Raw genomic sequence first — 16,990 nt, 5'->3', positions numbered from 1 at the left:
AAGCACTTCAGAGAATGATTTTTCTTCTTAATGTGTGTGTGACATCAATGAAATGCCACCTCTTTTGTGTTTCTGTCCATGGTGCTGCAATCACATGATACCCTATTATAATACTCTCCCCTGGGCTCCATCATAAACTGTACACATGATTAACAACAGCAATAGTGTTTCCCTGGTACTCAATTTATCTTGACTTTATGGTTTTATCTCCTTTTGGCATAATAATCCAATCTGAGTCAATGTTTAGCTTAGTTTTAGTTAATCATTAGTTCAATAATTAACAAACTTAAAGCTGTAGTTCTGACTTTTATTATAAGGCTAGATCTGGTGTGGTAAGAGACATCTCTGGGTGAATGTAGGGCGTAGGACAAAGCCTCATAGGGCTCCACTGGCATTTAACATGAGGTAATAAACATAAATAGATCAGTCAGTCAGTGACCGGTGACAGGAATGCAAGGTTATAAAGATAATACTGTAAGAGGATTACTGTGTTCACTTTCTTCAGGAAATCAGAATAATATTCATCTTTAACTCGCAGTAGTTCAATTGTTTTACAAACTATTTCCAAACCTCCCACAGCCCAGTCACTGTCTGGTAGAAAGGGACAGCTGCAAGCTTTAACACCACAGTGTGGGTTGTGTGTGTGTGTGTGTGTGTGTGTGTGTTTGTGTGTGTGCTCTCAGGCATGTGTTTATGTTCTCCATTAAAAGGGAGGCCCACCAACAGCAGGACAGACATATTAATTGTTTAGGAGCCTCATTAAGTTCCACACACACACATACACACATAATCTGCAAAAATCTGGGAGTTTTCCACACATTATTACAAATTATGAGATTTCTTTATCTTTATACTTATTTATATAAGTGTTAAAGTTTTTCGTTTAGGCTCTTAAAAAGTGATTGAACAGTCGTTGCAAACTCATGCTCATCAGCCAAACACAACAAATCACAGAAACGTATTTAAATGTCTAGTCTAGTCCAAAAGTTGTGGACGTGTATGAAAGTATGCAAAACAGTGAAGCCATATAAAGTGTGAAGTCTTGAGTTTCATGACATGATTGCAAACATCCCAAAACTTAAAGAGCTGCTACAAGATGATATTGACGATACTGCCAGCCAAATAAAGTTGTTGTTTTTTTCCACCCTTAATGCCAATGAAGCTGGATTGAGAGGGTAAATATTAAACAGAGTAACCTGCAGACAGCTTAGCCCTGTCAGTTAATTAGATGATAACTGAGAGGTTTATTGGTTTATTGGTTTATTGGTTGCTGTTGTAAAGATTTGATGATGAAGTTATGTCTAGAAGGCATCTTTAAAATTGTGCTTAAAGCCTCACAATAACCTGCTCCACTGTGCTATTTGCTGTTGTTCAGTGAGCACTGCAGTTACAGAGTTCTGAATGTTAGCATGTGTACCTTTTTTAATCAGCATGGAGGGAGGAAGACTTAATTGATTATTAAGGCTTCTGGATAGACCTACATTCCAAACATATCTGCTGTGCTTTTCATTTTTCAAGCATGAATGACATATATTTACCAGTTCCATGTAGCTTCTTAAACGTGAGGATTTGCTGCTTTTCTTAATCATACAGTATATGATTGTTAATTGAATATTTTTAGGATTCTGGGTTGGACAAAATGAGCAATGTAAAGACCTCACCAAAGACATTGACTAATTGTGATGAGCATTTTGTTGTCTTTTTGGTTTCATAGACAAAACTTTTACTTGAGAAACTACTAGGAAGAGCAGTGTATGACAGAAATAAGTCTAAGTTGCAGCCCTAAATTCAACATTGATATTAGAAATCTTCCATGACCCACATCTCCGAACCAAGGGTCCAGACATGGGGTCCAAGGTTTGTGACACTGTGGTCTAGTGCATGTAGATAGGGTAAAAACTGTCTTATGCACCACTAATGAGTAATACCAACACATAAATGTATATGTATATGTATTTGTCATCCCTCACTCTACCTAAAAAAGACCCCTGATAGACACGCTGAAGGTCATGCGGAAGGTAGTGAATTCAGCACTGCAGATTGAAAGATTCCCACAAAGCCACAGCTGCAGACAAGTGTGACAAATTAAAGGAAAAACTGTTACAAGTGTGAATGCTTCATCCCCACAGTGAGGGGGTCTGGTGGCTCTGGGGCAGATTTTTTCGGACTGATCACTTTTATTTTATGATTAAACATGTCTTTCCTCATGGGAGTGGTTTCCTCCAGGGTGACAATGCACTATAAGGCACAACGGTTCACTGAATGGTTTAATGAGTATGAAAATGATATGAATCATATGCTATGGCCTTCAACAGTCATCAGATCTCAACCCAACTGCCCACATGACACCTACGTGAGATTTGAACCAAAGTGCTAGACAGTGCTCTCACCACCATCATCAAAACATCAAATGAGAAAATATCTCTTGGAAAAATTGTGTTCATCCCTCCACTAGAGTTCAGAGACTTGTAGAATCAAAGCCAAGGCACATTGAAGCTGTTCTGGCAACATATGGTGAGCCAAAACCTTACAAAGACACTCCATGTTGGTTTTTCCTTTAACTTGCCACCCATCTGCACTTTAGAGGGCAGCCTGTGAGACCGCAGTGCCCCTTTGTGGTCAAAGTGGAATAAAGCTCAATGATACACAACACAGTTAAAACAGCAGCATATTTTAGTTCAATTTAGAAATCGTTATAACAAAAGAAAGGTATACGAGGTGTAATCTTGCTAACAGACTGCAGTTTGTAGCGTCACATGCTGCTTTTGTGGTTTCTGTTACTTCTGGGTGTGGTGCACTATATCCTCTAAAGGGAACACCCAAGAGAAGCCAGCTGTCACTGGAAAAGTTGCTTCACTTTTGCTGAATAGGAGTAATCTGACTGTTCCTTTAAGAAACAGACTTTCTGCGTCTTAAACTGTGTTGGCACTCCTTTGCAACTGTGAATATATGTTTTAGTACTTAAAGAGACTGTGGCTCAGGCGGTAGAGTGGTCGTCCTCCAATTGGACGATTGGTGGTTCGATTCCCGGCTCCTCCAGATGTGTCCTTGGGCAAGACACTTAACCCCAAATTGCTCCCGTTGCTGCGCCAACAGTGTATGAATGAGAATTAATGGTTATATTCCCCCTGATGAACAGATTGGCACTCTGTGTGGTAGCCCCTGCCATCAGTGGGTGAATGAGTTGTAATGTAAAGTGCTTTGAGTGGTCGTAAAGACTAGAAAGGCGCTATATAAGTACAGTCTATTTAGTCCTCTTCTTGTAGTATAAATGGGATGAAAATAGTTGCTTTAGTCAGTTCAACAAGACATCAAGGAACATGTGTTTGTTACACAGTTCAGATGCCTGACAGACATAGTTCTCAAAGATACAAGCTTTTTTTTGGGATGTCCTGATAAAGTGAAAAGGAAGTCTGTGTTTCTCTGACAAGGCAGAAGTCTCACTATCACAACAGGCAGTGCTGTCATAATAATAGTTTAGTCAAAGCGAAAATGTCATCATGTTTTTTCTTTATAAGGACAGAGAGAATGAGTGTCATGTCACATCCTGGCCGTTTTATTTGAGAGTGAGGAGTATTTACACTCTGAAAATATAAAGTTGAACTTAAATACAGGTTGCTCTAGGATGGATGCTGGTAATAGTAAGTTGTGTATTTTTCTACACCATGTTAATTGTTGCTATTTCATTATTTTTTTACATGTTGCATATTTTCTTGTTGCTGCTTTCACATAACTATCAAGAGATGGAGAGGAAACCATGCATTAATTAAGTTGTTGTGCAAACACCTAAAAAATGAGGTGTAACTTATAAAAGAACAGGTACTATCAGTGTAGCTTAAGCCTGACATAAATTCTCACCAGTATTAAAAGCTGGACTAACACTGTTGGTTTTGGTCTTTTTGTTGGCATTGTCCTTTAAACCAATAGCATTATAGTATTTAATTTACTGTACTGTCCTTGTATTGCCCTAATGTGACAGTTAGACCTGAAATGGTTAGTCGATAAATTGATTGGTCGATCAACAGAGAATGTATCAGCAACTATTTTGATAATCAATATTTTATCTTTATTCTTGCAAAAATGTCAAACATTCTCTGATTTCAGCATCTCATATGTGAAGATTTTCTGCATTTATGTTTCATATGCCATTATCAAAATAGTTTTGGGAGTAAAAATTGGATAGTGAAGAAGAGGAATAAAAAATATAAAAAGTATTTTTCAACTATTAATCAATTACTTGAGAAAATACTATTTGTTATTTGTAGCCATAGCAGCTATTATATTACCTGTAAAGTTAAGTGTGTTATATTTATGTAACACAAAATTAAAATAAGACTCAGAGGGCATTGCAACATTAATATCCTTCTTTACACCCTCAATTTGGATGAGGAAGAACTCAAGAGCATTAGCATTTAACAGGCAAAAATAAATATCCAAGTAATGCATCCCACTTTCGAAGCAGATATACATGCAATAGGTTTTTTTTAATATAGAATAAACATGCATAAAACTGAATCAGAAAAATGAGTAAATAATGTGTAATATGAATATTAGCTGCAATAAGTCTCATGGTTAATATCTGCTGAAGACTTCCTGTAGAACATACCGTCATCTCCTGGCTGCTGTTACTCACCAGTTCCTGTGTTGGTGTAAATAACCAGCGCTATATTTAAGGTCCAGTCTGTCTTCTCCATACTGCCGCATTATTTATATCTCCCCCTGGTGCCACGGTAAACCACCTCCTCCCCCTTGGGAGTAGTGGAACCAGCTAATAGGAGGTCGATTTCAATCAGCCTTACGCTGTTGTTTACTGATTATACTTCTATACCCTCTAAAGCAAAATAAATCTGAGCATATGTTGTTGCTGCTGTGTGTCCTTTGGTATTATGGTTTGTAAAGCCACAGAGGAGCTTTTAACATGAATTAGTACAATAAAGCCAGCGTAAGATAAATGTTCTTGACTGCAGGCTTTGGTTTCTATTGAATTAGTGTAATTCTGTTAACAGGAATACAGCCACTGCTTGATAGATTATCCGCTGCAGCAAAACATATTAAAAGCTCCATTTAGAGGGTCGAGTTATTCACTGAAATAAGTCTATTCTCTTATATTACTGTGAAATTACTTGACTATAGCTAATTTAAACAGTCAGGAATGATTGGTATCAACAAAACAATTAAAAGGGTATTTTTTTTGTGTGAGAAAATATTCTTTTGAGGGCTGAAACAGCATGCTGCATGCATTCATATGGATATTAAATCAGATCCAGAGCACATATTACCTGTCATAGATCAGTGCAGCCTGTCCTGTGTCCACTGTTTACTGCCTCAGAGGTTACTGATGCAATAGAGACACTTTGGTGATTTTAGTAGTATGGTGTCTCCTTCCTGTCCCGCACACACACACACACACACACACACACACACACCCACACACCCCTCTGCTTCTCCGGTAACTGGACCGTGGAGGGTTGTGACAGAAATAAACACGTGATGACGCCCCTGCTACTGCTCAGTCCCACCAACTACGATTCACACACACATATATACACACACGTACAGAACATACGCTCCTACGTTTTCTACCTTCGCTCCCCTCCATCAGTGGGAATCCAGAGTTTTATTGTGGGGACATGGCAGGGTTACTGTGTGGGACCAAGAGGAAGAAACAAGGTAATTTCGGTTTTTAATGTTGAGTTTTAAGGAACTTGGAAGTGGAAATGGGGAAGCGGGACCCGTTAACCTTAGTTAACTGTAGGTTAATATCTAGCAATGTGTTTTGGCAGTGGTGAGATGTCGTTACTGTAAAATGTTTACTGTACTTAATAGAATTGGATATGTGTCTTTGAGAGTGTTTCTGTTAAATATCTGGTCGGTGTTGTATAGTTTTACCATTTTACACAGATTTTACTTGAAGTGCTGAAGCTCTGTCCAGCAGCAGTAGTTCAGTCAGATGTACAGAGGGACTAGGAGAGAGGAAGCACAATTATGATGAAATGCAGCAAGCCTTCTCTGTAATTACAAAGCGAGCTGCTGATCCGTAGTCAGATTCTGGCCTACAGTAAATCACTGCCTTGAGCCGGCACTCAGCTCTTATGAGAAGCCTGAATCAGATAGGAAAGCTGTGGGGACCCTTCCTCCCTGGCCAATTTTGTATATCTTCTTTTTGCAAATGCTTTGAAGATGTGACTTTTAGATTATATGATAAATATGTCGACTTTTTCCCTCTTATATTCAATGAGAATATATGAGATGCTTAAAGTTCAGCCTTTTCTTTTATTTCCATCTTCACCTTGGTTGTCCTCGTGGGCTTTATAAATAGCAAAGTCAATGAAATGGCAGATCTGAGACCATTGATTGTGTTCCAGCCTGTTACAGGTCCTACAAATTGAAAAAGCAGGATGATAAAAGCAATGTGGCCATTAGAGGGAAAAAGCCTCAAATCCCCGGAGTATCCAGTCATAAGTGAAAGCATCTCAGCAGAAATTGATTTTGTTCCCACCTGCGACTCAGAGTGTGCATTAGTGTACTTTTTGTGTGTCTTGCCACCTTCAACCAACTTAAATGTCCTGGTTTCAGTGAGATTCTGCCAAGATACAGCGTGCTAAAATGATTGAATGTTTGTGTAAGTTGTAGATCTGTACTGGGAAGGGAGCCTCACATGGCAGGAGAAAAGTGAGGAAGTGACCTGTGTGTGACATCTCTGGTTACAGTTAAACATCCCTGTTTCTCATAAGCTGTTTCTCAACAGTTTGATAACGACATCCACTGATGTAGGCTACACTTTGCAGAAGAATAAACATGTGGAATAATCTTTTTACATGTATTTTATATTATGGAATTGGGACTTAAAGTGGGATTATTCTGGCTGAAAACAGTTGATAAGTGTTACTATTAGAACTGGGCCAATTCATATTTTTGAGTGATCGAAGCCTTTCTGTGTGAAATACGAAGGTTAAAAACAAAATTTTAAAGCAAGTTGACTTTTTGAGTCTGTAAACGTACTTTATCACCCCTAAATTCATTCTGTCAAGCTAATCATAATAATGATAACAAACTGTATTTCTATAGCGCAGGTCATGCATAAAATTAAACATTTAACATAAAAGCCAACAATCATGACATTTATAATAAAATCTAATATATTTAAATTGAGAAAAGAGCAAATAAAATAGTAAGTTGATAAATAAGTAGGAAAAGAATAATAAAAGAAAAGGAAAACCTGGTGTAAAAAGTGGGTCTTAAGGTTTAATTAAAAAATTGCCAAAAGATTTAGACTCCAGGAAAATTTGTCACTGACAGTAAATAGAAAAAACTGACAGGAAGATGGAAGTAGAAGTTGTTTGAGGAGAAGCAAGTCCAACAAACTGACACCAAACCGATAGGTCACTCTACCCACAGGGTTTTATGTGATGATTGTTCACTAAGACTGAGCTACATCTGACAAGCTTTCTGTCTCTTATTTATTTCTTCTTTGGTGTCTGTCTCACAATCATTTCATTCTCTGTCTCTGTACTCTCTATCCTTTCAATTACTTATGAGCTGGACTTTCAATTAAGTATTTAGCTGTTGTTCTGTTGAATTGAATAAGTTTTTGTGTGTTTGTTTTTTTTTCTCATTAGTGAGTGATCTCCATGAGGAGGGGAAGAATGCCATCAATGCTCCCATGCTTCCTTCAGCACCAGACATCCATCCAGAGGACACACTGATGGGTACATACATGCATATGTATAATTTACATGTGAAAACTACTTCTTTTATATTTAGTGGTTGAAAGCTTGAAAGTGCTGGTTATTTTATGAATGGAGCCAGTGGTTACAGCTGACTGAAGCTTTTCAACTTCTCAATTTTTGCTGTCTGAGGTTACTATGGTAACTGACGGGGGAGTATAGTTAAGTTTGGTATAACAGTGGAGGAGCAGGAAATGAGAGTGGGTGGGGTACATTTCTGTGTCGCCATGTGAACCATTGTGGCAATAGGGGGATGAATATTTTTTGTGACTGTAGACTTTATTGTCATGTAAGACAAAAAATATGTATGCATCCCACATTATCTTCCTCAGAGGAAAATGCAGAGAGGTACATGATCAACCCAACATCGCGGGAGTGTCCCAAATTTAAAGACCTGCAGAAGGTAGTCTGGGTTCATGTTCCTTCATCAAACATTGTTACATCTCTTCAGCACAATTAAGGAAGTAAAACATATGAAGAAAAAGGCCTGTAACAATGATTGTATTGTATTCTGATGTGTGTCCAGGTCCTGGTCGACTGGATCAACAGCGAGTTGGAGGAGGACCGGATCATAGTCAAAGACCTGGAGGAGGATTGCTATGATGGACAAGTGCTTCAAAAGTTATTTGGTGAGAAAATAGTTCACTGGCATAACAGCCCACACGGCATGTTTTGAATTGTTTGTGCATTCAGCTACTTCAGTGCCTTCAACTACTGTAGTCATGTGCCAGTATCAAGAATTGACTTCCTGTGCACAGCAGTAAAGAACTGTTGTTGTTTGGGGGACCCTGCTGGCCTACGAGTTGAGGTGCAGACCATGAATATCTAGTCCACATTGTCATTCCCTATCTCTCTTTCTCTCTCGTTCCTCTAATTTCATCTCTTTGTCATCTCAGTATTGTCAGCTTCAAAAAATATTGTTTTTATCATCGCTTTGATGCCTGACAAAGGTCCATGACAGAAACATTGCAGTTTTAGTACAGCACTTGATCTGAAGTGTTTAGTAGCATAAATTGGCAGATGTACCTTGCTTGAAATGACTTGTGTATGCAGTATTATCTTGAATTACATTTAAAACATACTTGGATAATGGGTTGTGGTAAACATAGTTCACTCACAACATTTCTCTCATTTTAAAAAACAATTTTTTAATGAAAAACTGTATAATCAGAAACACTGAGGGGGGGGGGCATACATTTTAGTCATATTGACAGTCTGTTGGTCTGTTCAGGGCTTCCCCCCTGTGTCTGTTATGTGTTATAGCAGGTTGGAAACTTTAGGTGACACCTTATGCGAGAAACCACTATCTTCTCATTTCCTAAAACAGAAAACCACAAACACGAAAAACGAAACCTGAAAACATTTCTTAGTAGCTATGTGAGAAGGATGCCGTTACAATTTTGTACAACATTTTGCTCTTATACCTATCTATCTATGAGTTTCTTTAGAGAAAAGTATAATAGTTCTGCAATAGTACCATTAATTAATTACTTTCGATGGGATATACAGTTTATTATTATCAAGTAATAATAATGATAAAAAAATAAATGTGGAAATTTGCCTTTAAAACACAACACTGTAAACCACAGTACATACAATAATAAATAACACAGCATGCACAGACCAGATGACAATAATGGACATAGTTTCATTGTGAATGAGTTTATGAATTAAGCAAAGTTATTGCATTTGATATGATAATTAAAAAATATGCAAACAAACAGCTGTTACAGATGTATCTGTAGGTAGCAGATATCTGTGTTAGTTTTGTTTCTTGTGGTCAGTCACCACTACGTTTTTCAAAAAGAACATATTTTTCCAATTATGTAGATTCTTAAATTCTCTTTCTTGACTGACTCGCTGCATGGTTTGTTTGTTTTTGTAATCAGAGGAAAAAAGACTGCGTTTCCCTTCAGCTTCTTCTCCCACTCATTGTCCCCATTGTAAAACACCAACTCATTATTCCAGCCTGACAAAATGTGGCACCCTTTATCAAATATGTACAAGAAAAGAAACATCAAGAACTTGCATATCAATTCTACAGAAGTCAACTGATGTAAAATAGGACTGAAATTTGGTCACAATAGTTGCAAACGTGTCAATAATAACAATTAATTCCCACAGCAGGAAACAGCAATGTGTGATTTCTTGCTTTTTGTTAGTCTTTTTTTAGTTTTCGCACTCCTTTATCACATTTGCACCATGTGTAATCTCTGTCTTTTATTGCATCAGCGCCCATTTTGAATATTCTTTTTTTATCAGTGTTGCTGGTTTCTTTCTTTCTTTGTAATATTTGAACCCACGCACCCTCAAGATAAGCCTCCCAAATCCATTTCCTTACTTTAGCTCCCTTTGCAAGTCATCTTTTGTTGTCTGCATCTAACGCATTAGTACATTTTCAAGATCATCATGTCCTTATTTTCCAAGGAACAGTGATGCAGACACTGAGGAAACATTTTGTTGTGCACTTTTTAGTTTTAAACACTTTACTTTTTATGTAAATGAAGGTTGTTTTTTTCTCTCCATCAGCTGACCTAATTTTGGGTTTCTTTTTTTAAATATGGGTGACAGCTTCTCTCATTTTTTTCAGCCCATGCAACATGAAGCAAGCTGCTATGACACAATACTGCTGCATGATGCAATTTGTCATGATTGAATCTGTCGTACTTGACACACCGTAATCATATCTCCTCTTTCTCCTGTTTTGTTGACAGAAAAGCTGTCAGGCAGGAAGCTGAACGTTGCCGAGGTGACCCAGTCGGAAATCGGACAGAAGCAGAAGCTGCAGACGGTTTTGGAGGCCGTAAACGATCTTCTGCGACCTCACGGCTGGACTCTTGAGTGGAGCGTGGACAGTGAGTCTAACGTCGACTCTTATGAATCACTGCCTAACACATCATTGATTCACTTCATTTGCATTACAAATGGAGAACATTCGGGCGCTGGTGGTCAAGTGGTTAGAGCGCATGCCATGTATGCAGCCGACCCTGGTTCGAGTCCAGGTCGGAGGTCCTTTGCTGTATGTCACACCCCTCTCTCTCACCCATGTTTCTTGTCAATTTCTGAATAAAGGTGTCTATGCTGAAAAAATCTTTAAAAAAACCAAAACAAATGGAGACAACATTTAATCCTGTACAGACCTTTGAGAAACTCTAAAAAATGTAACGATTTCCCAAAGGAATTAATGGCAGACTTGTATTCATTAATTGCTCATTTGCATCTTTTCCCTTTTTTGTTTTGTGTGTGAAGAGACTTACCTTTTATCTTTGGAAAATTGCTCACATCATTATGTTAGCTCGCTGTGTGAAATAAGCTGAAAGTCTCTTTGTGATTTACTGTTACAGCTATCCATTCAAAGAACCTGGTGGCTATTGTATATCTGCTGGTGGCACTCGCCATGCATTTCCAGGCCCCCATCAGACTGCCTGAGCATGTCTCTGTACAGCTGGTGGTGATCAAGGTACAGTAAGAAGTCCCTTCAACTCACAGTCATGCACATTAATCATCATTCTATGCATTGATGTAGGGATAGATAAAGAGATGTCAGTTCATGGCTAAAATAAATGTCATCTTTTAGAATATTTGCCTTTTTTTTGTTTGAACAGAAACGAGAAGGCATCCTGCAGACTGCTGTAGTGACCAAGGAGCTAACGAGCACCACAGAGTAAGAGCTGATACAATGTCCTTAATAATTTTACCTGAAATCGTCCTCTTCTCATTTTAGTCGTCACTTTTGATAACAGTTCAGTGGTAATAATGTTTAATGTAAGTTGTAGGAGGCTAACAAATTTGAACAATTAGAAACTGAATATTTTTTCTTATTCTGTCTCATTCTTATGTTTTTCAGAATGATGTTGGGAAGATTTGGTGAGTTCTTCCCACATTCATTTTACAGTAGTATAGAAATGTGCTTTTACGTTTATAATTTCTATATTTATGTGCTTAATTGAATAGTTAAAACTTAGGGGGGAATACACATTTGAGAAGACCCATACAACTCTCATGTCAGCACATAAAATATAAAGGTGGAGTTCAAAAAAGTACACCTACTAGCACCTCTAAAGCTTACCAACTACTACATGTTAACAAAAAAGTGAAAACAAGTTGCAGTTTTATGATTGTTTGATTCAGGAGAGGACACCACCATTTTGTATAGATTTGTATCAAAGTCTGTCTTGTAAGGATTAAATAATCAAGATGTACTGTAATTAGTTAATTAGTGAGCTTTAGATGTGCTGGTAGGCAGATTATTTTATCTGTTTCCCCTTGTTTCCAGTCTTTATGCTAATCTAAGCTAACCAGCTGCTGGCTAAAGCTGTGTATTTAATGAGACACCTGAGAGTCATATCAATCTTCTTACTTAATTCTTGGCAAGAAAGTAAACCAGCTTGTTTCCCAAAAAACTAAATTATTCCTTTTAATATCCATAACCTTTGAATACTTTCTTCATACAACAGAAAGAGATGCATTCGACACTTTGCTGGATCACGCACCTGACAAGCTCAACGTGGTAAAAACGGTAAGAATACGTTTTCTTTGCTGCATCACAAAAAGTCACTTGAAATGTGAACAAAATAATGATTCATATTTAATTTATCCTGTTACTAGTCACTCATCACCTTTGTGAACAAACACCTGAACAAGCTGAACCTGGAGGTTACTGAGCTGGAATCTCAGGTAATTATTATCATTATTATTATTAGTTAGTAAAATTATCATAAGTAATATTCATATTATGTAAAGGGGTTTTCATCATCTGATCTTTCTTCTATTTGTGTACGTTGAAGCTTGGATTTCCATTTTCAAATAGATAAAATCTAATCGGATCTACTTATGCAGTTTTAATATTGTGCTGTTTATCATAATCTGACATTGTGTGTGTATGTGTGTGTGTGTGTGTGTGTGTGTGTGTGTGCGCGTGTGTGTGTGCGTGTATGTATTCAGTTTGCCGATGGAGTGTACCTCATATTGTTGATGGGGCTGTTGGAGGACTACTTTGTCCCTCTGTACAACTTCTTTCTCACCCCTGAGAACTTTGAACAGAAGGTGATTTCAGTTTCAAAAATATTTTTTTTTTGGTCAATACGCAGACTTATTTTTAGCAGTCTGCTGATTTTTCTATTGTTTACCCCTCAGGTCCACAATGTGGCGTTTGCCTTTGAGCTGATGCAGGATGGAGGACTGAAGAAACCCAAAGCCAGACCAGAAGGTAATCTATCGTTAGACATTATTACAAGATCAGATAAAAGACATAAAAAGTGATTTTCCCGGGGGAGATGTTGGCTCTCTTGCACTGACGGGACAACTTGAAAAGGCATTGTTGAATGGTTGATGTCCTGCAGTCATATTAAAGGTTGTCCAGTAGGTGGAAACCTTGCTGTACCTTTAAACTCTAACACTGGATGGATGGTGCTGAGTTCATTCATCCCTGAGCTCCACTTTTTTGTATAATTCGAATAACCCTTAAGAGAATGTAGCAGCTCATCCATAAAGGATTAAAATAGCACTTCAATTTTAAAGTTGACCCCTCATACTCTGCGTTCCTCCTGTAGAGTTAGAAATATTATTACAGAAAAGACAGAGTGGGAAAATTCTCTTTCAAAATGTAATTTAATACTGATGACTGATCACCTACTTAAATTGTAATCAGTATTTTATTCCATTGAAGCACTCTATTGAATTTCAGTTTCTGGTCAGTCCCTTTAATCCATAATAGATTGATGGATTTTTATCATTATGTTATTTTGAGCACACATGGGCTTACAAATCATCACAAATTCGTTTAACTCATATACAAAATGTTGCATTTATACATGTTCAAACAATCTTACAAAAGTGTAAAAAATTGATTTGAAGATTAGAATTAATTTGATTTATTTGTGGAAATTTAACATTCAAACATTGTGTCCAGTTTGTGCATGTCTTAGTCTGGAGCCATAATCATCTCAACACTACATTATATATCTTATAATATTCATTAACCTGTACAGTTTGGTACTCTTGTAAATAATTATTTAATTAATCTTTTCCAATGTTCTTACTCACATTTTGTTACACATTGTCATGTCCTATATTGCTCTACAGTATATTTTATATGCCACGTCCTATATCTATATATCCTATAACTTATATAACTTATGAATTGTATATACATTTTTAGTATTTCCTCTATTGTGAAATACTTGTACTAGCACAGGGTATGAAGATGGTACTTCTGCATTTTTACTGCACAGTTTCGTGTGGGACAAATAAATGTTAAAATCTTGAGTCATAAGCTACAGGAGCTTTTCAAGATGTGTAAATATTATTTCTCTCCTTGCCATGGTAATCCAAATGCTTTCCCCTCATCAAACATTTCCCTGACTAAGCCAAAAAGGAAACACTCTTCCCTCCTAAAAACTAGAATTTTTGCAGTAACTGGAAAGATTATAGCTTTTATCTTCATAGCTGCATAACTGCACTCCTGCTACGGTGCACAAGCTCTGATTAACAAATTGTTTGCTCAGGTTGGGGCACATCTGCAGGTTCATTATAAAAATGAAAGTAGAGCTTCAAGTGTAGTCAACAACAGTGTCACGCCAGCTAACAGGGAAAAACAGACTGTAAGAAGCTTAAGGCAACCAAGTTTAAATGATGATGCAATGGCACTGATGAAACTAAACAGTGTTTGACTGGAAATCACTTAGCAAAGACCTAGTTGTGATAAGATTTTATAATAAGGAAATAAGCACACATGTAGTATACCGTGACACTGACAAAGAGAATATGTTCGTGACTTTGAATCCTTCCTGGAAAGAAGTAATACATCATATGATAATCATTAGCAAATTCTCAGAAAACTATTTTGAGCTTGATTTAGTTTCCAAAATTGCAAATAACCTTTTGAAGTAAAGCAATCCAACAGCGTCCAGGGAGGAGCCTTTTATGATTTTATGATAGCATGGCCTATTTGTTTGTTGCTTGAGTATTCCTAGAGGAAGAAGTTGTTCCCAACCTGATGACATTCTGTTTTTGCAGATGTCAAAGGTCTAAACTTTCTCCCTCAAACAATTGTAGCCACACTTCAGCCGCTAATGATCTGATTCCGTCTTCTTTGATGTTGTTTTTTCACAGATGTTGTCAACCTGAACCTCAAGTCCACTCTCAGAGTCCTCTACAACCTCTTCACCAACTACAAAAACTCTGAGTGACTTCTCCCTTTTTCACTCCTGATATTTCTCTGATAAATGCCCTGTGCCTGTGCTGATATCATGCATTACAGTCTGGACACTGGAGGAGACTGACTGGGACTAAAAGTCATCATAATGTGGGACTGAAAGAGACCCAGGGGAAGTAGCCTGAAAAAGGCTCTGAATGTTTGTATTTAATCTTCCCCAAATGTCAGTATTTATTTATTCCTTCCTCGAATGTTATCTGCAACCTAGGAAACCCTGAACTCTTTAGCCTGCATTTGAATACAGTCAACACTGGAAAAAATTTACAAGGGCAGAATGTTAAAATGGAAAGCATGGAAGAGAAGTTTACGGATCACTCTCCACCACAAAATATTTAAGAAAGCTGAAAATGTTGGATGTATTATCTATAAATGTTAAACATTAAAGGAGTAGTTCGACATTTGGGAAATATTATTTCCTTTTATACAGAGAGTTAGGGGAGATCGATAACTCTCTTTGCATTAAATAGTAGGTTTTAGAGCCACCAGCCGGTTAACTTAGCTTAGTATAAAGAGTTGAAACAGGGAAATAGCTTGACTGTTTCTGTCCGAATTTATCAAAATCTATCCACCAGCACCTTTAAGACTCACTAAGAAGCACTTAATTGTTTGGTTTTTAACAAGTTTGTTTTGTTAGAAGTAGAGCTAGGTGCTGAGATAGCTAACATTACAACTGTGCTTAGCTTCTACACCTGCTATCTCAGGTGTAGACAGTGGTTTCAACAGTGTCATAGTTTGGTTTTTAGGTGTATGCAATTTTAAAAAGCTGTTTTCCCAGGCATTTTCGGTACAGTAACAAATGTCAAAAACTTGGTCTTATCGCAATTTTAAATAGCTATCTATCATTTTGTCTTTGTAGGTCTGAGCTCTTGTTGCTCCTGTTTCTAGTCTTCAAGCAAAGCTAACTAATTGTAGCTTCATAATTGCTGGACAGATACAATAGTGCTGGTCTTTCTTGACAAGAAAGCTAATAAGTGTATTTCCCAAAATGTCAAACTAATCCTTTAAGAAACTTGAAAATGCTGTTTATTATTACATATTATCTGAAAATGCTTTGTATATTCTTACTATAGCTTTATATAATCGTGTTTCTTGACAGCCGAAAAACCTGTGAATGGTTCTTGTTTACTCTGAACTATGCACACCAAAAGACAAGCCATATTTAAAAGCTGATGCTGTTGCCTCCTGCCTTAAGTGCAGCATGCTGTTGGGAGAGCCCCAGTCAGAGTCTATTCTTATTGACCGGCCTTTCAGACGAGTCCCTGAGGAGGCCCGGACCTCTCACTGCTCTCCTGAAGCAGCGCTGGCCCCACGGTGCCACCTGGAGACCTGCTAAGATGTACAGTGCACGACTGCTCATGCATTTTAAAGCCCGGCTGAATTATTGAGAGTGGATGAGTCAATCTAGACTGCGCTTGTACTGGATGGCTCGCTCCTGTCAGGAAATAAATGCCTGGAATCAAACAGAATGAGTATTTCATTTTATCTCTTACTAGTTAGATTTGCCTTGGCTTTTGAGCAAGATTGGTTTTGGAACAACCAATTCCTGCAATTTGGGTTCAGCTAAAGGACTTATGGGTTTATTTTAGGTCTTTATTTTCTTGCCTAGTTCCTTTGTTGCTATGGTAACCTTCCACATCCCCCAAACTGCCCCTTCGTCTGGCTGATGGGTGGTCAATTTTCTTTTCTTCAACAAAGCCGGTGAACATACAGAGCTTGTTTTGTTTCTCTCTTTTCTTTTTTGTCGGTGTGTCATTCTTTCAATCTTTCTTTCTCACTCTTTTCTGTGTGTGTGTGTGTGTGTGTCTGTGTGTATGTGTGTGTATGTGTGTGTATTGGAGGCTCAAGAACAGATTAAAGCAAATTGACCAGGCCGGTCACAGATGGAGATGTGTGAGTCCAGTCTGAGTGGTTCAGGCCTCTGAGTGTCACGTTTCTCTCGGCCCTCCTGAAGTGTGGTTTTCTAAACACTTTATTGTACGCAAGAATGTTCCCTATTTTCCTTCCCTCAACACATATTTATTATTAAGTCTGAAATGACGTTCGTGAC

The 16,990-nt window shown here is 37.7% G+C and overlaps 1 protein-coding gene across 1 annotated transcript; it reads left to right on the top strand.

The window, feature by feature from the left end:
- The first annotated feature begins 3,559 nt into the window (after positions 1 to 3,559).
- On the top strand, positions 3,560 to 15,242 carry parvb (parvin, beta). Its single transcript, XM_053319183.1, has 13 exons — positions 3,560 to 3,641; positions 7,620 to 7,709; positions 8,060 to 8,130; positions 8,254 to 8,356; positions 10,442 to 10,582; positions 11,072 to 11,187; positions 11,333 to 11,391; positions 11,575 to 11,594; positions 12,185 to 12,246; positions 12,336 to 12,404; positions 12,672 to 12,773; positions 12,864 to 12,936; positions 14,841 to 15,242. The coding sequence occupies exons 1-13, from the start codon at positions 3,626 to 3,628 to the stop codon at positions 14,915 to 14,917; spliced, it is 999 nt and encodes a 332-aa protein (XP_053175158.1). The 5' UTR covers positions 3,560 to 3,625; the 3' UTR covers positions 14,918 to 15,242.
- The last annotated feature ends 1,748 nt before the right edge of the window (positions 15,243 to 16,990 follow it).

The sequence above is a fragment of the Scomber japonicus genome, chromosome 5 (assembly GCF_027409825.1).
Source record: "Scomber japonicus isolate fScoJap1 chromosome 5, fScoJap1.pri, whole genome shotgun sequence".
Lineage (NCBI taxonomy): Eukaryota > Metazoa > Chordata > Actinopteri > Scombriformes > Scombridae > Scomber > Scomber japonicus.
The sequence above is the reverse complement of the archived record's forward strand: the minus strand, read 5'-3'. Positions and strand labels throughout refer to the sequence as shown.